General features: G+C 35.2%; 1 protein-coding gene across 1 annotated transcript in view; it reads left to right on the top strand.

Annotated features, from left to right (window-relative positions):
• The first annotated feature begins 5234 nt into the window (after positions 1–5234).
• The window catches only part of LOC110021157 (polyadenylate-binding protein-interacting protein 12-like), a 23952-nt gene continuing 6511 nt past the window's right edge, over positions 5235–22675 (top strand). Inside the window, exons 1-3 of the mRNA XM_020719538.1 lie at positions 5235–5814; positions 5939–6172; positions 6244–6354. Coding sequence (XP_020575197.1) covers positions 5563–5814; positions 5939–6172; positions 6244–6354 — 597 coding nt within the window. The 5' untranslated portion in view covers positions 5235–5562. The remainder of the gene's footprint in view (positions 5815–5938; positions 6173–6243; positions 6355–22675) is intronic.

Genomic DNA, 22675 nt, shown 5'->3' on the forward strand with positions numbered 1-22675 from the left:
CGGATTTCTTTATTCAAGCGGTTAGTAATACAAAAAAGGTGCTAAAGTCGATTAAGAAACTGAAAGTGTGTCAAAGTCAGTTACGAACACAAAAATGTGTCATAAATAATCTGTAAAGTTCATATTAAAATATGAATAAACATGTAATTTGTATTAATAACCCTTAAAATATATAAATAGGGGATCATTTTTACAATAAAGAATTACTAATGTACTATATCGAAACTCTGACATTTTTGTGATCTCTTCCTCTCTCTCTATTTTTCTTTTTTGTTCTCTGTTTTATAGTTTACATGTGATCCATAAGACATGTCTGGATTCAACATCCTAAAAAGGCGCACACAACTGATAGGGAACTTATATGGGACGCACTGTAAATATGAAGTGCGAGAGAAAATTTGTGCAATAGCAAATCCAACAACTTACAGACCAAATGGTGGGTTAGATGGTAAAATTAACTTGGATGTCACTTGTTAGAGAATATGGTGTCTTTTATTTTAAATGAGAAATGCACACCAATCTTTCTAACTTATAAAAGATAAATCAGTCACCAAACTTGTGATCGTTGCACCTAATTAGGAATTTCTATTTGAGCTTATGTGTAACGCTAATAAATATGTTCTGTGAGTTATATTAGGACAACTTAGGGATAAAGTTTTCATGTGATATATTATGCTAGCAAGAAATTTGATAAAGTAATGTGAATTACATCACCACATAAAATTATTTACTTGCTATAGTGATTATTTCCCAATTTTGGATATTATGTGATAGTCACGTGAGTTGAAATTCATATTGATCACTTTGTTATCAAATACATTGTTACTAAGATGGGCTCTGAATCATGTTTGACCTGATGCATACTTCTATTATAAGAATTCGATAGAGATGGTGGATCTAAAGGGCACTAGAACTTATATAGTGTATCTCTTATCTAGGTTAGAGTAAGAAAATTCCTCATTTCCACTTGATGATATTAAAGATATTTTATGAAGAATTGTTACTTTTCATTTTTTTAATAAATTAGTCATTGGTATGCTAACATAGTAAGCTACGTTGTTAATGAAATTATATCTACATGTCATCAACTATGTGAAAACGTTCATTTGTGATGTTGGATTGTACTATTATGATGAACTCTGTCTATTTGAAAAGTGTAAGGATCGTATTATCAAGAGATATGTTCCATTAGAAGAGGTAGGTGATATTATTAAAAATTTTCTTAATTTAGAATTTAGAGGGTATTTTGAAGGATTTAAATTTGCATCTAAAATTTTACAATTGGGATTTTATTGGACAAACCTGTTTTTAGGATGTTAATGAGTAGGTAAGGAGATATGATAAATGCCATATGAGAGACGACGTTACTAGAACAAGTGAAATGCACTTACAATATATTTTAGAAGTTGAGTTTTTTTATGTATGGGGGATTGATTTTTATTAGGACATTTGTGTCTTCTTTAGAAATATTGATATTATGATAGTAGTAGACTATGACTCTAAATGAATAGAAGTTGTGCCTCTACCTAAATATAATTTTGTAAGTGTTAGAATTTTTTTTCAAAAAATATATATTTTTGTAGGTTTAGAATGCCTAAGATTATTATTAGTGTTAGAGGAAGCCACTTTCACAATAAAAAAATTGAGACATTACTTGAAAAGTATGAGCTCAAACATAAAATTTTTATTACTCATCACCCTTAAAACAATGGACTAGTAGAGGGCTCTAATAGGGAGCTTAAATTTTTTTTTGAAAAAATTGTTCATACAAGAAGAGGAGACTAATCTCGGAGGCTTGATGATTCTTTGTGGGCTTATAGGACAACTTATAATACACCAATAGGTATGTCCTTACATATGTTGATTTTTTGAATAGTATGTCAATTGTCATTTGAATTAGAACATAAAACCTACTAAATAGTTGATGGGTTTAATTATAATATGAAAATTTTGACATAAAAAGATTCTTGTGATTGAATGAATTTGACGAAAGTAGATCAGAAAATTATGAAGATGCTAAGATATATAAGGAACAAATAAAAAAATGTCATGACTAGAAACTTATTAAGAAGAACCTTGAGCTTTAGGGTCTATTTGGGGCAGTTGCAGCTTATTGAATAATATGTTGATAAGTTGATTAAAAATAATCTACTGAACTGATAAACTGATAAGCTAGGTGCGGTGGCTATTACAATTTTTTATTTTTTTAGAAAAGTCAGACTGCTGTCAGAAAGCTGTCACCTCCCAGATAGGTGCGGTGTGAAAATATTTTTTTCAGCATTTTGAAAATGCATAAGCTGCCAAAACACAATTTACCCAAGCAGGTCGGGTGGGTATTCAAAACACCGTCGCATCAAATAAGCTTCCCCAAACGGGGCCTAAATGTGAGGTATTATTATTTAATTAATGATTAAAGTTAATCTCAATAAATTGAAATCCGACTGTTCTCATTCTTTTGATATAATAAAAGTATACCCATTTAAAGCTGTTGATATCAATAATAAAAAAAATTGCACAGGTATTTAAGGTAAGTGGTTGACGGTTGAAACTTTATTTAAGAAGTGATAGGGGAGATCATAAGGAGTTCTTGGAGTTGGCTTATCCCAGTTAGAAACTATAGTATTGTTTGGTTGAAGACAATATATAAAACACTCATTGAGATTTAGCCCAAACAATTTTCAATGTGTGATATTGTCAATTGGTTTAACAACTTACTTTGTTTTACTCTTGTTTGTTTTTTTTAGTGTGTGGGCACTTATTTTGCTTTAATTGTAGTTAATGTGCTTAAAAAGTGCGATTGGTGTGCTAAAGTCTATAAAAGCTTGTTTCGTGTCATTTTAGTCCCTATCTTTGTTGCGCTCTAACCTGGCACCCCACTGCTTCATCTGGGTTGCCTGGTGCCACTCACCTAACATAATGCCTCAAGCGCCCCAACACCGCATTAAACCCTAAATTTTTTTCTTATTTGCAGATATGTTCTGTCGTGCATAGTCTTGGCTAATATGAGTCTTCACCAATTTGAAACACTGTTGAACCTCTCATTTATCATACACAAATAAAAATCTCATGCCTTAACAGTCATAAGACAACATGAGAGATAAGAAAGAAATGAGAGTAAGAAGGAGAAATAATAAGAGGATCATTCAGGGTTTCATAAGCTCATAGATGATATTTTCTTCACATTTATCATTCCTCAAAATTTCTTATTTTTTTTCTTTCATATTCCTTAGATCGAGGCTCACATAACTGGTTCACAGGTTGGGGTGTGGGGGGGGATCACAATTCCATTAATGCTTTGAATTCTTTTGTTGTGAGGTTTTATTAGTGTCATCGGGTTATGCTTATGCTTGCTCTCAAGTTACTTAAATTACTTATTGTGCAAGTTGATGACCTCATTTGTAGTAATATAAGCTTTTGGCGTGATGAATGATGTTAGCGTAAGAGTGAACCATCTCCCGCATTAATAATGAGTAGAAAGGTCCCATGCATAGCCTTATAAAAAAAACTTCATTTAGTAACTAAGAATCCACCATTGAAAACCAACAAACTCAAGAAAAAAAAATATGTGGAAGTATTAATTCTCCCTCATCTGACTAATTATTGAGAGACATGATAAATCTTTGATAATAATTACGTTCGTTATGAACTTCTCCAAAAATAGCATGATAACCTCATTGAATGCATGGATGGTATCACCTAGGAGAGAGTAGAACCAAATGCGAGTTTGACTCATGAGAGCAATGAAAAGTAATTGCCAAAAAAAACACATTTGAGACACGTTGAATGTGCATAATGTTTTGATGATGATCCACATATTCACAGGGGTCTGCTACCCCTTCATAAGAATTGGTGTTTGGGTGCTTGAAGCTCACTATGATGGGTTGTTAGAGGACCACCTCAACCAAAGGCATTCTCTTATAAGTTACAACGAACAAGAGATTAATCCCTATCCCCTAAGAGGGAAATTTTCTCAAACTAGGCACGATAACTAATCATGGATTAAGCCATCAAAATAAGGCAGGACTAAGTTTCCCGTAAGCACCAGAGGGTGACCGACATGCCTAGAAGTGTGAGAAGGATGAGTGGAACTAACAGTATCATAGGAGCGTTCTAAATAAAAATAATCGGTACTTTGTAATGTCGGCCTTTACTCCACGTCGTGATTCATTACAACTTGCAAGAAGCGACCAACGATGATCGATGGTGGGTGGTGGGCTGCGGGTGGTGGTCAACGACAATTAGCTATTACAGGAACAAGAAACATTTACCAAGTCTTTGGTCTAGAACGATAATGTAATTCAACTCATTGTTAAACCAACTCGAGGTCTAGTTTTTCTTCTGGCTCAATGTCTAAGTCCATTTTCATTAAGGGGGTGAGACTTTTTTTATAGAATCTGAGAGCGACTCCCCTACAAATTAGGAATGAATCTGAACCTCTCTATTGGATGACACAAAGAGATTCTCATGATTGAATGACATTTTGTAGGCATTTAAGGGCATTCAAGATATTATAATTGAGTGATTTTGAGCTCGTTGGATTCGTCTTATCGAGACACTCAATTTGATTATAAGTTTGTTATATTTGAAATTCATGTGACATTTCAATTAACAATTAAAAAATTTCAAAAGTGGTTTAAATGCTTCATCCAAGCTTGATTCGGCTCAGATTGAATCAAATTTTTGTTATTTTGTTCGTCTCATTGAGTCAGTCAGTTTGATCATAAGTTTGTTGAAATCAAAGTCCTTGATGATTTTTAATTTGTCTTTGAATATCTAATTTCTAAAAAAAATTCTAAAATTCGTGTTAATTGTATCTAGATTCATGACAAATGTCAGTTTTTTAACATATCAATTATAACAAAATTAAAAAAATAAATATAATTTTAAATAACCCCTAATAGCTATGATGTTTTTTATATTATTTTAAAGATAAATTGATATTTAAATAAATAAATAAATTCTAAATGTATAGATTCATTAAAATAAATAACAATAGCTATATAAATCGCCCATTTCCGAATCTTTTATCGCCTTGAATTAGTAATTTATCATACATGGGACGTTCAGTATAGCAACCGTGAGTTCCATTTAAGCTGTTATCCCCATCGCACCGGCCGAACAATCCTACAAGCCGACGGCTCTGATTTATCGCCACGTGCCTTCTCGTCGTTACGTACACGGCTTTTAAAGCCTTCTGCTGAATTCTTTCCCCTTTTCTCGCAGTGAGCCCACAGTAGACGACGAAGAAAGAACTCTTCCAAAAAGAAGAAACCTTTTTCTTTTGAAGAAGAATTCAAAAAGAGCAAGTTGAAAATAAGAGATGGGTTCAACGGGAGGTCCGAGTCCATTGCGCTCCGTCCGGGGCTAACCTTCCAACTCCAAATCCCTCGGAAGTCTCTCCTCCTCCTCCTCCTCTTCGACCAAGCTGCTCGATGATCTGCAGAGGACGGGTGGTGGGAGGTCCGGGAATGCGAAGTTGAGGGCCCTGGATGCCACCAGTTTAGTCGTTTTGTTTCCTTCTTACGTTTTGTAGGATCGAACCATCGGCGATCGTCTCCGATCATGGCGGTCGTTGACAATACTGACGGCTCGGCTCCTTCTGTTAGCCGCGAACTCAACGCCGGTGGCGGGAAAGAAGATGAGAGTGATCATATAGGGGAGACTCGGATCACTGTACCAGTGATGCGGCCCCACCATGAATCGTCCTTTTCGGACTTTCAACTTGAGGTCTTCAAGCCGCCGATGGCGCAACAGAGGCCCGGGAAGGCGGCAGCGGCGACGTCTCAGTTGTCCAATGGCGGCAGTAGAGAAAACCCACCATGAATCGTCCTTTTTGGACTTTCAACTTGTGGTCTTCAAGCCGTCGATGGCGCAACAGAGGCCCGGGAAGGTGGCAGCGGTGACGTCTCAGTTGTCCAATGGCGGCAGTAGAGAAAACGGTGAGGTTGGGTTCAAGCAGGATATGAGGGATCTGGAGGAGCTGCTATCTAAGCTGAACCCTATGGCTGCGGAGTTTGTGCCGCCATCGCACACTAACTACGCATCCAGGAGTTTTGGGGACAGAGGCGGCGGTTTCGTCTCGAACAACGTGGGGATACATGGCTTGTACACGAACGGAGGTTATCTAAACGGAGGTTATGCGAATGGTGTCAATAGTAATGGTGGTCATCGGGTGAGACTCTCGAAATATCCTGATGATGCTGTTGCTTTTCACAGATTAGGGTTCTCATTTTGTTTTGCCAGGGGAGGAATGGTTACAGCCAAGGAAAAAGGCGGATGAACAACCGAACTAGTATGGCCCAAAGAGAAGATATAATTAGAAGGACTGTCTATGTTTCTGACATTGATCATCAGGTTTTTTTTTTCTTCCGTGCACTTGTTAAATATGAAGGAAATACTTTTTTTTTCCTGAATATCTATAGAATTTGTGTCTTTTATCCCTTTTGAAGGGAAAAAAATTGCGTACGTCAAGCCTACACAGGAGTTACGTACGTAAAAGGGTACACGTGGGTTACAAGGGATTACAAGGGGTTATAACCCCGTTGTACTTCCCGTGTAACTCCCGTGTAACCCCGCTGTAATCTTGTAACCCCAATTGATAAAATAAAAGTGCGGGTTACAGGTGAGTTACACGAAAGTTACAAGGAAGTTATAACATGCTTGTAACCCCCATGTAACCCCCGTATAACGCCCGTGTACCCTATTACTTACACATCTCTGTGTAGGATTGACGTACACCTATTGGGGTTCCATTTGTTGACCTCAATTTTTTCCTGAATATCTGTAGAATTTGTGTCTTTTATCTCTTTTGAAGGGAAAAAAATTGCGTACGTCAAGCTTACGCAGGAGTTACGTACGTAAAAGGGTACATAGGGTTACACGGGGATTACAAGGGGTTATAACCCCGTTGTACTTCCCGTGTAACTCCCGTGTAACCCCGCTGTAATCTCGTAACCCCAATGAATAAAATAAAAGCGCGGGTTATAGGTGAGTTACACGAAAGTTACAAGGAAGTTATAACATGCTTGTAACCCCCATGTAACCCCCGTATAACGCCCGTGTACCCTATACCCGTGTACCCTATTACGTACACATCTCTGCGTAGGATTGACGTACACAATTTTTTTCCAGAGGCTTGATTGTTCTAATGAATGATTGTTCAAATGAATGGTAAGATTTCTAAAAACTTGATTTGATATTTAATATCTAAAGCGGTGTTATCAGTCATGAGAATTTGAGGTTAGCATCATGTTATTCTTCAGCAAACAAAAATGTATTTTAGACAGACTTCATGATCCTGTTGGGCACATTACAAAACTGTGACCATACTATACTAGAAAATGTTTCTATTATGCATGAGAGAGTTTTCTGTGTGGAAATGCTGATGTGGGGGGCTTGCTCTGCCTACATTTTGGATACTGTTCAGCTCAATGGGCCAAGGAAAATGAAGATTAAACATCTATGGAAATACACTAGAAGGGAAATCAGAAAGAGACATTATTTCTAGCAAGAAGTTTTCTAATTGTGCATGCATTATTATTGATTTATTACTACTTGAATTTTTCTGGTGAAAAAAGGCTTTCTAGTACAAGTAGTTTCCTTTCCAATTTGTTTTTCTAGATGCTCCAAGATTTACGTCTGTTACAAATAAATTTTTTCCGGGGCTTTCATTTGCAAACTTGTTTTATAGTTGCCCTATGGATGCAATCTTTCTTCCTTTTGCTGGATATTTTCACTTGCCTATATCTTGACTTGTTACTTGTGGAGAGGAACACTTCTATGCTCAAAGATATTTGTGGCTTCGACTGTTTTGTTCTATTAGTATTGTTATTACATGTTTAAACGCCTACCTTGATGCTGTAAAAACAATCTTTGAAACAACAGTGGTCTACTTGATGACCAATAGAGGGGTTCATCTAAACAATTTTGTATCTTCTTTCAGGCAAAAGTTGGTTTCATTTTAACAAAATATGGTTTGTTTGTCCCTTTTTTTTTCATTTGGATGTATGGAACCTCTAAGTTGGTTTCTTTCTGAAAAATTTAAAAAATGCCTACTAGAAAGTAATTCAATTCAATATCGTACTATTGTGCGAACAAAATGGACTAATATTGTGCTAAGATTGATTCAATTTCATGAGTTCTATGCAGTTCTTGATGCATGAGCTAGAACAAAATAATAGGAGCGGCTCGCGGTGTGGGGTTCCGCAATATGCGGAATCAAGATCCTACGCTTGCAGGACTAGTGGTTCGGTCAGGTTCCGATCCCGAAAAAGTGGTATTCCGTAATTCAGTGAAATTGGACATGTCAGCGATTGGTGGATTGAAAGCATGACCGTCAACTTCCAAATTTCGGCATTCTTTTTTTTTTTCTTTTTTGATATCTTTCATAATTCCTTATTTTCTAATTATATTATTTGCTATTAGGGATTTATTTATATATTTTCATTTTTCTGGTTATGGGAAACTTTGTTGATTTGCTTTTGTATTTTAGAGGTTGTATCTCTGATTTCTACCCTAAGGAGTGCTGTATCATTCTCCTTTTATAAGTGGTGCGTCTGTAGCTTATATATGAATAGGTGATAAACATCCTCAAAATTCATACCGTGTTGTTTTGTGGTTCTCTCGTCTATTTGCAGCCCTGACAGCCGCTTAACAGCCCCTATCCCTTTCCAAACTCTGTCAATCTTGCATGCTACCATTTCTTTGATATTCCACAACCACTTCCAGTCTAAATCCGCTTCCTAAAGCCCTAGAATGGTCAGTTCCTTTGTGATTTAGCTTGCTAGGATGAGACAGTTCCCTTAAGCATGTGATGTCTTGGATAGCATAGGATTCCAAGTGATTGAAGTATTGCTTATGATCTACACAAAGGTGGTTTCGTATTTGTTAATTTGACTGAAGTGGTGCTGTGACTTGCTTGGTAATAATGTTCCTAAAATTATATTCATGTTACTGAATAATATTGAGGCCATGGCATTCTTATATAATTATAAAATCGCTCTGTGGCCCTTATATATTCTGTATAGTTGTTTGAAACTTTTTTTCTTTTATTTGGCTCCGTCAATAATGCATGAAGCTCACAACAGGCAAAGTTTCAAATAGGTTACCACAAATGTTTGGAGTGTTTTGTCGTATTAGATGCATCAAGCATTTTATTGCATGCCTTATTGAATGTATTTTAATGAAGTTTGTTCATGATGATTGTTTTGTTGGGCTTCTCCCGATAACAATCTTCAATATTTTGATCTGTATGAGCCTGTTGTAGCCATTTGGTCATGCCTATATTTGTATGTTGCAGTAATAGTCTTTGATTTTGACATTTTTAATAGTTAATTAAGAGTTTATCTCATCACGAATTACTCCGATGGAACAGCTGAATCGTTCATAATGAAAGTAGTCAACCATAAAGTGTTGGGATAAGGCTAGTGATGACAATCCAAGAGCTCGCTTCACACTTATCTCCTATCAGCCATTTGATCCAATTCTGTGACTCAATCCTTTAAGTCCTTCTATAGGCATTGTAGTGAAAATCTGTGGAGCATTAAATCAACTTGCTAAGCATATGCTGACCATTTTCAACTTTTAACTAGATTAGTTTGTCCTAAATAGACCTGCAGAAGTTTAGTAGTAAAAATGACAGCGTCTTCATTCAGTTTCCTCTAAAGCTTTAATAAAAGGTTTTCAGTGAGTACCTTTTCTAACAAAATCAAAATATTAGCTGCCTATGTATAGATTAGGTCTTTTTTAAGTCCTATGTCAAAGTAATCCAAAGAGAAATCTAAAGAAATAGGCAACCAAAGTTTTCATTTTCTGCTTGTCGATTTTGTTTTCCAGTCTACAGTTGATCTTTTTGACTAATGTAAAATATATTTTGCAATTTCAGTTGAGCGAAAATGTTTTTGTAGAATTGTATTGATCACTAATTACTTGAAATCATGGTATCTCTTCCCAAGATTCTGCAACTGAGCTATTGAAATAGAATGTATAAATAACATTGGGTAAGCGGCATTTTCAGAGTTTTGCCTGCAGTTTAAATTGGCTTGGATGGTGAAAATTTCTCATAATTTTGTTCAGGTTGTTCATCTTGAGAGGCACAGTGATTCTTCTGAACCTTTTGCTCTCAATGCAGCCTTGATATCCCTTGAAGTTACTTTTTCTTTTGCACAGTCCTTGTTTAGTCTTCTATAGCTCATGATACTTGTTTTTATTTTGAGCCAATTTTTATGAACTTGCTCTTAATATACTGACAATAAATGACATTCTCACCTATGTAGTGAATTTCATTGTGCATTGTTTTAGATAATGTGCATATGCTCATTCCATTTTTTGCCAACTGAGCTATTAAAATTAGATGCGAGAATAGCATTGGCTTAGTAGGTCTTTCATGATTGTGCTCTATTTTAAGTTGGCTTTGATTCTGGTTCAGTTTGTTCATATTGAGAGCCTAATTATCCCAATTCCCATTTATCCTGTTCATAATGTTGACCCATAAAGTGCAATTGAAGGTTTTATTTCGTAATTCACTTTTTTTACTTGGTGCCCAATTCTTGCCTGGACTTAAAATTAAGTATAGTTTTGGTTCATTGTGTTGTTTTAATTCGTCAGTTTTGTGTCAAGTTACCAATTCCTTAAGATATTGGCTATAAATGATTGCCTTATCAGTTTGATATATGACAACACACAGTATGCATAAATTAAAAATCTATCCTATATTATTATTGTATGATTAATGCTATAGAATTTATTTAATCAAGTAGTGTAATTGTAAATATTTTGTATTTATCAGTGCAACTGCATTTTCCTTGTTAGGCTTGATTTGATTTAGATAATTGTTGAAATGTGACAATGTAACATGCATTTGTTTAGATAATGATGGGAACCTTTGTATGAGGGAAGGTGGCGAGGAGTCTGATTGCCATGGGATCAAAGCTATGCCATCTTTGGCAGTATGTGTTTAGCACTTGTCCTTGGCAGTAACACAATCTCACAGTATCCTTTGATCGCACTGATCTTCCAACAATGCGGTTTTGTTGCCTTTAATGACTGATTTTGTCACTTCTACCGATTGATCTCATTTTCATTGTTTTCTTAAACATTTTTTGTTCTACAGTAATGGAATCTTTTTGCCTCGAATTCATCCTTGTTAGCCCATTCTTCAGTGCTCCTTTTCAGCATACCTCACAATGCTCGTTCTTAGTAGCTCATCCTTTAGTTCTCTTATTCAACGGATCTTGCAGCGCTCGTGCTCGACAAGCCACATAACACTTTTTCTAGACACATCGCAACAATGCATCATCTCCAATGACACGATTTCATTAGGAATGCAATCTTGAATTTTATTGATATTGTTTTCTTATATCGCTGTCTTTTGGCACTCATCCTGAGCTATTGTACTTGGACCATTATCATAGGATTACCATTCTTTTGGTTTCTTATCCTCAACAGACTTTAAAGAATTACTTTGTAAAGAGCAACTTTTGCAAGAGAAATCAATTTGAAATAACAAAAATGCTCAAGAGAGCTTACACATCCTACAGGAATGAAGAAGGAGAGACCTGTAACTCATGCAAGGCTTAAGTAGCGAGAACTACAAATATATTGATACCAATAGTGCAAAGAATTTTTGTTAATTGTTATAATAAGCCTGAGCAAATCATTAAGTAATATCACACTCGCTTGTATAATTACCAATTGAAGCTAAGCAAATAGTTGTTGCCGATCATTGAATTGGTTAAGCAATTGTTGATAAATTAGATATTGCCCTTGAAATGTTTACCATATGATTATTAAAGCATTATCAGCATAACCTAAATTTATGGACTTTCTACCTTAGTCTTGGTGTGTGGATTCTTGTGTATCCAATCATATGACTGGCCACTCACATATTCTTCACAATATTTGATCGTATCATGGCTTATCTTTTATTCAACTTACTAATTATAGTCTATTACTTATTTATGCTCTTTGGGACATAAATTCTTCTATGAAAGTTGTCCTTATATTTCATAAGCTTTCTACCAGTCCTATATTAGCAGTAGAATTGATTTATAAGAATTGTGATGTCATATTCCGTGTAATGGTTGCAATATGAAAGATTAAATGACAGGTAAGATATTCCTGAGGGGCCTAAAGTTTCATGATTTTTACTTTTGTTTCTTTATATTCCTATGGTTGTTTAGGTTATCCTAATTCTATTGGTTTATCTTATTTAATAAGCTCCATTTGTTAAGGAATGTAGATCACTTCCTTCTCATTTATTTTGTCTTTGATTGCTCAACCTACAAAATGAGAAAATGAAAGTTTTTTTCCTATCCACCACATGTTAGGTAAGTTGAAATTTACTTTGACTAGATTCACAGTGATGTATGGGATATTACTGTTGTCAGATCTCAGGTAACTTATAAATATGTCATGTCGTTCTTTTATGATTTTAGTGTAAGTATATTTGTATTTGTTTTTTTGCCATAAATTTGAAATACTAATAGTCTTCCAAAAATTTGTAGCTTATGTTGAAACCTGATCCTCCAACATTAGTGGTAATATTCAATTCGAGGATTGTTTCCCAATGTATATGTCTCATATATGTTACTGAAATGGTGTTGTTGAGTATACGATCTATCACATATTGGATGCTTAATTTTATTGCTTGAATCTTTTGTTTAATCTACATTTTGGATTGAAGCCTTGACCTTGACAGTATATTTAATTATAGATTGTCTTTGCATATCTTTAATTTTGAATTTCATTATTATTCTCTTTCATACACATCCTAACTATCTTAATATGTATACTTCTGATTTTGTTTATTTCATTTATTTACTATTCAAAAATGCCATAAATTCTTTGCCCAATAAATGAAATGTGTTGCCATGTAAGTTTTATTTGCTATAGTTTATAGTCCGGTAGATTTGTTTCTCTATTTTTTTGTTTTTCTTTGAATTAAAATTTTTTTTCCTACTCATTTTGAGCCTTTGTCAGATGTATTTGGTCTTTTTAATTTTGATGAATGGAAGCCCAATCCTGAATGATTCATAGCTAGTTTTGTATATGAAAGAAAATATTTTACATTGCCAGTTCTCGATTTATGCCAACCATTAGAGCCTATGCAGATTGATCCACCATCTGAGTTTGCTAGTTGGAATTCAATCACTCTCATAAGTTGTTTTTTAAAATCTCTCATGCTCTAAAGAGCTATGGTTGTTGAAGGAAAACAAACTTTTGGGGGAAAAATTAGTTGCATACCTTTATTATTTACATATAAGGTACATGTATAGGCAATTGTATCTCCTAATTTACAAACTTTCCTAACATGTATAATCTTAAATATGGAAAGGAGGTAATTCTGAAATAAAATAAGAGAAACATAAATAGGAACATAATAAAAACAAATCAATGAGTTTTCAAAGTTGTCCAATTCAATCCTCTAGAATGCTTGTAGGTAGCAGACCGGTCCCACCTTGATCATTCACAATTCACCTCAAACTGGGTCGTAGATGTTGTAAAGACGCATCTTGGTATCTAACTCGATGAATATACCTGGAGATGGAACTTTGGTGAAGACAGTAGCGACTTTGTGATGAGTTGAAATATAAATTAAGTGAATAACGCACCCATGAACCTTTTAAGAGATAAAATGTCTATCAATCTCAATGTGTTTGGTCCTGTCATGATGCACAGTACTATTTGCAATTCTACTGGTAGCTTGGCCGTCACAAAGCATTTTTATGGGATTGAATATGGAATATCCCAAATCATTTACTGATCTTTGGATCCACATTCCTTCACAAATTCCCAAAGTAAGCGTCCGACACTTAGATTTTGCACTAATTCTAGAGACCACTGCTTGATTCTTGTTCCTCCATGTGGCAAGATTTCCCCATAGGAACAATACCTAAATGTGGTTCTTCGTCAGTGAGTTCTCCTACCCAACTAGCATCAGTGTAAACCCCTATTTTGTCATTATTTGATTTCTTAAACAATAACTCTCTGCTAGAGGTCTTGTTAAAAAATCTCAATATTCTGTAAACCAGTTTCAGTCATTCATTTGGATTAGTGATATGTTGATTTAGAATGCATACATAATAAATGAGATTAGGTTCAATGTGTGACAAGTAGATAAGCTTCTCTACTAATCTCTAGTATCTATCTTTTTTTCATTAGCGTCTTTTCTCCACCTGATTATAACTTTATCTCTTTAAGTAGGCCTAGAATGTACTTTCTTTGGGATATCATAATTTCCATCTTGGATCTGACCATTTTCATGCTTTAAAAGTATCTTGGTATCTCATAGCTCCTAGATTTTTTATTTTAAATTCTTTGGCAATAATCTTCTCAACTTTTCAATTTCCTTTTCACCATCTCCTGTCATGATCATATTATCTACATTTTAAATAAGTTTAGCTTTTTTTACCTCCCTGTTTCTGCTTTATGAGCAATGTATGATCAATTTGACATTGGATATACCCATTAAATTTCAGTCTTTTCAAACTTGTCAAACTAAGTTCGTGGAGATTGTTTGAGGCGTTAGAGTAACTTTCTAAGTTTGCAAATCTGATGATTATTGGAGCCTTTTTCAGTTCCGGTGGAATTTACATGTGCGCTTATTCCTCAATGTCTCTATTCAAAAAGTCATTCTTGATATCAAGTTGATGCAATTAATACTCTTTGTTCATTGCCAAGGAAAAAACTCGTGTAGTGTTTAGCTTGGCCACTGTTGCGAAGGTCTTTTGATAGTCTTACCCATAAGATTGAGTGAAACCTTTGGCCACCAACTTAGCCTTGAACCTCTCAATGTTCCCATCTGCTTTGTACTTGACATTGAATGCCTATTTTGTATGTTCCATTTTTCATTTTGATCAAGTGCTTGAGTTTCCTATTCAAATGCCTATTTTTATTCTGGTTTTTGAAACATTTTATGAATTGACATGGGTATCTGTTAAGATTAGATACAATAGTTTTATAAGTTGATAATAACTTCCCATAGACAACATACTCCTAAATTGGATAATTTATGCAACTTTACTTGCATTCTCTACTGGATTCAACCTCCCTTGAAACTTCAGAGATGTGTGGGTTCATTTTTAGTTGTGAACAGTTCTGTGGCTGCATGTTATCCTTATCTTGCTTGGTGGATTTTTTTTCTCGTAATGTACACACGAAGTTTCTTGTGCATTTCCTTATTTTCAATCTCAGGTTGGATATCCTCAAGTGGTGGAACTTAGGAAATATGTTGGTAAGAAGGAAATAGAATGAGTTGTGGTGACTCTATTTCAGTGTGAGTATGGAGAGTATGTCCTAAATCTGATATTCACCTAGACTCTCCCATTGAATTTCAGATTTGGGATAGTAAGATTATTTTTCAAAGATGGTAACATCCATGGAGTCATGATATTATTTATTAATAGGAGAATAACACTTGAACTTTTTTTTTTGTTAGAGGCATAAGCAAGGTAGATACTTTGATGGATTTTGGGTTAGACTTTATGCGATTTGGTTGTTGAATGCGGACAAAAAAGACAATCAAATATTGTTAGAGGAAGATTGGCTGAGAAAGCTCTAACATGAGGGTATTTTGTCATCAAAATATGTAGAGACTTTAAATCCAAAAACGCTGTTTGAGATTCTATTAATGAAATAGGTTAACATCTCCCCAAAAAATCTTTGTACATTGTGAGAAATTATTATAGACCTAGATGCTTTAAGATGTCCATTCTTTCTCTCAACTATTCCATTTTGTCACAAGGAAGATAGAGTTGAAGTATTCATTTACACTTTCTGTTTTGAGAATTTGAATTTTGCATTGAAACTGAATGTAAATCATGTCATGGAAAGATTGAATGATTTGTGCAGTTTTATATTTTTCCTTCGCGAGGAATACCTAACCGACTCTAGTTTGATCATCAATGAAGATACAAATCATCTGTGTCCATTGATGGTTTTTCCATTTTGAAAGTCCTCAACTGTCACTATGGATTATAGAGAAAGTATGTGAGTGTATCGAGACAAATGATATATATGACGAGCATGTTTATCTAATTGACAAATTTAACACTGATGAAACTCTCTTTTTGTGAATAAGAAGATATGATATAACTTTACAACATAATGAAACTAGGATGACTTGAACGACAATGTCATAATGAAACTTAACTTTCGATAGGCAGACACAACAGACTCAAGAGCATGAGAATAGGAGAGTGGAGAAGATACTTGTGTGTTAAGAGAATAATTTTTCTTTATCACGAATCCATCTCATTGCAATTCAGTAGTGCCAATCACTTTCCTCGATTCCACCATTTGAAATTCAAAAAAATTAGAATGAAATTTAATAATACAATTTATGTCATTAGTAAGCTTGTTAATTGAAAGTAAGTTGCAATATTGCTGGAGAATATAGAGCACTGAAAAAAGCTGAATATCTTGAGAGATTTTCATATCTTCTTTCCCAACGATTATTGAGGGAGATCTATTGGCAAGTTTAACAAATTTGGGGTTGTTGATCACTTAGTAATTAATGAGAGTATTATTGTCTCCGGTCATGTGATCAGAAGTACCCGAATCTTTTATCCAAGGTTGAAATCCTCCATTGTTAGCAAGATAGGAAGATATGTTATTTTGGTATATCATCAAGCCAATAGGCTCCAAAGTAGAACTAAACGTCTTCATCTTTTAATTGATCATAAAATCTATGTACATTTAGCTTTGGATTGTTCCTTACCACATGATTGGAGGAACTCTTGGCGAGCCGAAGAGGTTTGCTTGCTCGGAAGGAACAAGCGGGTCACCAACAAAAAGTTGGGAAGGTTGGCTGCTTCCTGAGGCCGCCTTGGTGGAAGACAGTGGAGATAGGAAATTTGCAGGTAGAAATCAGGCTGTGAGATGATCTCTTACGGTTGGCGGTTTGCAAGGGTTGTGGCGGGAGAAGAAAGTGGAATCTGGAGGGCCTACAGGAAGTTTACGGCATGTGCGGAGAATTTCGGTGCTGATCTCTGCAGGGAGAAGCTCTGATGGAGTGGCCTGTTGGAAGGCAAGTGGTTGCAGCGAGGGGAATTGGCTGTTGTTTCTAGGATATACTTTCGGCTGTAGAGAAAATCTGGCGGCAAGAACTGAAAAGAGGGGATTTCTGCTCTTGGAGACATCTAGAATCCTGGATCTTCATGTAGCTAACTTTGGAAGGAGCAATGACGCCCACGTCTAGGAGAAGGAAGCAACTCTTGCGTTTGGAAGGAGACAACAAGGCTTGTGTCTGGAAGGAGACAACAAAGCATGAGTTTGGAAGGCGGAAGCAACACCTACGTCTGAAAGGAGACATTAGTGCCTGCATTGCTGTCTTGTGGGAGTCCTGAGGGTTGAGAAATGTTTTGGAATCTTGAATCTTTTTACAGTTGACTCTAGAAGGTGCAACAACGCCTAGGGGTGTAAACGAACCGAACATGAGCGAACAAAGCTCTTGTTCATGTTTGGTTTATTTGAAATTATATTTTTTTAAAATAAGCTCATTTTTGAAATTGTTCGTGAAAACTAATATTCTTGTTTGGTTCGATTTGTTTGAATTTAATTCGTATTGTTTGAATTGTTTGAATCATTCAAATTATTCAAATTGCTTGTGTTAGGTTCGTGTTCAGTTTGAAATGAGCTCAAAAAAATTCAAAAAATAATAAATTTAATTATTTATTAAAAAATTGAAAAAAAGGTATTACATATTTCTATATATATAAAAAAATTTCTTCAACTATATTACTAAAAATTATAGTAAAAGATATAATACAAATTTGAAGTTTCAATCTCTACATATCATTATTCTAAACAAATAACTAATAAATTAAAAATTTACAATTACATTACACATTTATATTTAAAAAAAAACATTCAACATTTTATCTACATCTTCCAAATCCTAGTCTTCATTTCTCCTAATTCTATTTTTTTCTTAGCCTTAATTTACCCGCAAATTAAAAAAAAAAAAAAGGGAGAAAGGGGTTATATATGCATATATGTAATTTTTGGTGTTATGTATGCATGTATGAAATTAATCATACCTCAAGTGGTTGACTTGGCTCAATAACATAAGAATCGACTATCGAGTAATATGCATATAAATCTTATCTGTTAACTCTAAGGGAAAATAGAGCCAAGGAAAAGAAATTTTAAACAAAACTAAAACACGAAAATAATGAAAAAGACACAAAAAGAGATACAACAACAACAAAAAAAATGAAAATTAAAATGTGCATAGAACTCACCTTACAAAAATGTGCTCAGAAAGTCGCAAAGGCTAAAAAACTGCCAGAAACGAGAACTTCTTGATTGTCTTTGTCTGCATTGATCCATCGCACCTGAATTAGCACCTTGCACTTTGTCTGCATTGATCCATCGCACCTGAATTAGCACCTTGCACTTTGTCTGCATTGATCCATCGCACCTGAATTAGCACCTTGCACTTTGTCTGCACCCATCAATGTCTTCAGCTGCAAGAGGAGTTCGATGGCTTTGGAAAAAAGCGGAGGAGGGCTTGCAGTCCAATGGAAGGGATTCTGACGATTGCAGGGAGAATTTCGACTGCGTGGAATGGCTTCAACGGTTGAAGGAAAACGAGGGTTTCTTTCCACGCTTTGGTACCATGAAAAAAAGGTACTTTTGGATGAAGAAAATAATTGCATACCTTCATTCTTTACTTATATGGTACAAGTATAGGCAATTATTTTTCCTAATTTACAACTTTTTCTAGTATATCTAATCTTAAATATGAAAATGAGATAATTCTGTATAAAATTATATTAAAAAAAACATTAATAGGAAGAGAATAAAAAGAAATAGAAGATTTTCCAAAGTTGTTTTCCAATTCAGCTTTTCAGGATCCTTCCTTGTAGGTGGTCAACTTGTCCCACTTTCCTGAATTTCCACAGTTTTCACTCTACCTTGCTTTCTTCTCCTATTACTTAATATTATTCACTGGTGTCGATCAAATTTTCGATTGCTTATTTGAAAATATGAATATGAAAATAATTTTTTTTAAATTTAATTTAATATAATAGATATATAGTTTGAGTTTTAAAAGTAGTATGTTTTAATTTTTGAAAAATGAGACCAAATAAATCTCATTAGTCCAATAGTTTGCATAATCGTGCCCGATACCGCGAATACTACACCCTCCCGAAAGATAAGTGTAGATCTCGGCGATAGACCTAATCCTTCAAACTAAGAGATTTGTGATATTTTTTTAGTCTGCGAACCTTTTATGTATGACCGACAAATTCCCATATCTAATACAAAGATTAAATAAGGTTTATTTTACCTGGGTTCCAAGTTCCCTATAGAGGCAAGCCTCTATAGTTAATTATTTCAAATGACTGGGGTCACTTGAGAAAACTCTCGATAATGATCAGTGGTTCTAGTCTTCAAGATTTCAAGTTTTAGGTTTTTACGGTAGCACGTGGAAAAACAAGTGTGAGTGACTCAAGTAGGAACAATTCTTTCAGGAGTTCAATGGAAGTAAAGGGTAGGAGGCGTCACAGATCTTGAGGAGGAACCTCAGTGATTTCCCAAACTATTCTACTGTGTCGCTACATTTTGAAGACTGTTAATTAAATGTTTGATTTTGTCAGTTTTTTTATTTGAGACTTAAACTTGTATAATATCTGATAATGCAAATAGCCTGCAGAGATATGAGGGTTTATGTCGTATCGTACGACAACCTCGGAACCTAAGTCGAGTTAGGACTTATGCCGCACAACATGATTGCACACAAGCTTAAGGAGAAAATGAGGATTTATGTCGCGCTAGACGAGCTAGCTCGAAATCCGAAATCCTATATGTTGTTATTATGCTAGGAAGAGATAATGCTGAACAAGATTCTCTTGCTGCTCGGTCTGAATTTCTCACCGTGCTGCCCACAAAGTTGGCTCCAAGCTCCTGTCATCGCGACGGCTCCAGGGTTTAAGTGTTTGAGATTGGTGGCTTATGCTTCACAGTTTTGGTGTCAATGTTTAGTTTTGTTTTGTTTCAGTTTTGGTTTTGCATGCAGAGTAGTCAAATTGCAGGTAAAAAAAGGTACTTGAAAGGTAAAATGTAGTAAAAAATTTTTTGTATATAAACTGTAAAAGCGTACATGGACATCTGCTACTGTTGTGCGATTAATATTGTGATCATAGTATGTGAAAGTCATAAAAACAAGTAGTATAAATCACGAGCAAAAGAAACTCTTAGCCACATATGAAAGATCAGGACTATGTATAAGACATTGGTAAAAGTGGGGGCTCAGAGCTGGGCTGTGTGCTTTCCGACCTTGAACAAGAGTTACCGACCCGACAATCTACAGAAGACAGTCCTTAGCCTCAATCCAAGTGACTAGCTGTGGACTTTTATAAATTTTCATAGAAAGATTTTCATGCAAAAATTGTTATTCAAGTCTTTTTTATGCAGAGTTCTTTTTAACATGCAAAAGAAATTTTTATTTTATTTTTGTAAATATTTTGTAAAGTCGTCCAATCCCCAGACTAGTCACTCTAATCGTGCTAGAACTACTGATAACCTAAGAGTGTCGGGGGCAACGATCCCACCAAGAATCGGCGAATAGTATCATAGGTCCTTCGCTCTCCCTTATTGAAGATCCTCGAGGTAGGAGATACTATTCTAATAATCCCACTTCGTATCCCTCGTTTAAGCACACATAAGTAATGTCGTCATTGCCCTCGCCACTTAGACCCTAAACTTATCCTAGTTCGATGATCCATATGTGGCATTAACAAATTTCCCCAATTGCCAGGAGGATTTGAGTGTAATATCCAAGCTCAAATCTCGGTGCACTGGGTTTTATTGTAGGTTAAGTCATTTTGGGAATTTCACTGTTGATTTAATTAAGGAAACATGAACTACGTCTCGGTACATCCTAGTGTCTAGTGTCTTGATCAATTTGTGAATCAGGGTCAAGTGTCAAGTTTTGTTATTTATTCGAAAATTAGGTGAATGAACGCTCACCTTTGGTGTGCTCCTAAAATCTAGGAAGTCTGTGCTGAGAATTAGGTGGATGGACTCTCACCTAAGGTATGCTCCTAAAATATAGGAAGCCTATGTTAAAAATTAGGTGGATAAACTCTCACCTAGGGCGTGTCCCTAAAATCTAGAAGCCTATGCTGAGAATTAGGTGGATGGACTCTCCCCTAGGGTGATACCTAAAATTTAGGAAGCCTATGCTGAGAATTAGGTGGATGGACTCTCACCTAGGGTGTGCACCTAAAGTCTAGGAGGTTTACACTAAGGACTAGGTGAATGAACTCTCACCTAGGGTGTGCTCCTAAAACTTTGAGAAGCCTACTCTTTAACTTATGCTTAAGGTGATTTAAGGTTTTCTATATCTTCCAATTATTTAAATCATCAATCCCCATCTTTATGACTTAACCATTTAAAAAGAAGTAAAAAAAAAAAGAAAGATGAGGCAGACCCACTTCCAAAACTAGTAAAGTCAAGGGAGAAAACAACGAGTGGATCGACCTAAAAGCGTTTAGAATCTTTCAACAACTGTAATTAAATGGACTCTCGAGAAGAGTGCTTAAGTTTGTTCCAAGACAGTGCACAAAATCAGCCTAAATCGACACATAAAGTGACTCCAAAACAACGATCAAAGTTAGCCCAAACCAGCGCCTATAGTGGCTCCAAAACAGTGCCCAAAATCAACTCAAATTGGCACCTAAAGTGGCTCCAAAACAATGCATAAAAAATCAAACCTTAAATTCGCCTCAAAACATTGTGTAAGCCTCTCTAAATCAACAAGCAAAAACATCCCAAAACAATGTCGAAATTGCTCTAAAATGGTGCCCAAATTATTTCCAAAACAACATATAAATCCTAAGTATGAAAAGATACATTTCATGTTAAGAAATAGAAGTACCTCTTACGTAGAATTAAAGATTAGAGTGGTGTAACTATAAAGCTTAGGTTCCACATATGCAGAGAATATAAGCATTGTATGGTATGCATGTAAAAATTAAAGCCAATGTGTTAGATATGCAAGCACATGGCAATTGAGTGGCATGTATATAATAAAAAGTAAACTTTAGACATTAGGCATGTAAATGCGTAAAGACCGAGTAGCATGCAAACAAATCTTCCTGAACCAAATTGGCATACAACTTCTTTATCGCGTTTAGGAAAATTTAAGTAAAACCTTGCTCGCATAGCTCTTCCCAATTTCTCTATTAAGCAACTTAGCTTCTGAATTTGTTATCTTATAAATAAGAAAAGAGTCCGATGGCAATCACGTTTAAAAAAAAAAAACATAATTAAGCGAGTCTTGCATCAAAACTTGAACTTACACTAAGCCAAGAAGATGATGGAATGTGTAATCCTCGTCACTGAACTATATTGAGCTAGCTTAATCATAAAAAAAATGGAAGCTTGATGCTAACAAAATAATTACTGAAAGATGAAATGTTTCATGTTTCATGCTTCTCGTCAAAAATCATATATAGATAACCCTAGAGCAAGAGATCGATTCTTTGGTCACATCTAGGCAAAGCATGTTTAATAAAATTCTAAGCACATCTCAGGGATATAAAACTTTATGGCTCCAAACAGAAACTCTAAAGAAGAGCTAAGATCCTTCATAAATCCAGAAATAAATCAAGTAGGCATTCAATCTTAAATCACATAATCCACACATCAGAGACAAACAAAAGGG

The sequence above is a fragment of the Phalaenopsis equestris genome, unplaced genomic scaffold (assembly GCF_001263595.1).
Source record: "Phalaenopsis equestris unplaced genomic scaffold, ASM126359v1 Scaffold000123, whole genome shotgun sequence".
In the NCBI taxonomy this organism is placed as follows: domain Eukaryota; kingdom Viridiplantae; phylum Streptophyta; class Magnoliopsida; order Asparagales; family Orchidaceae; genus Phalaenopsis; species Phalaenopsis equestris.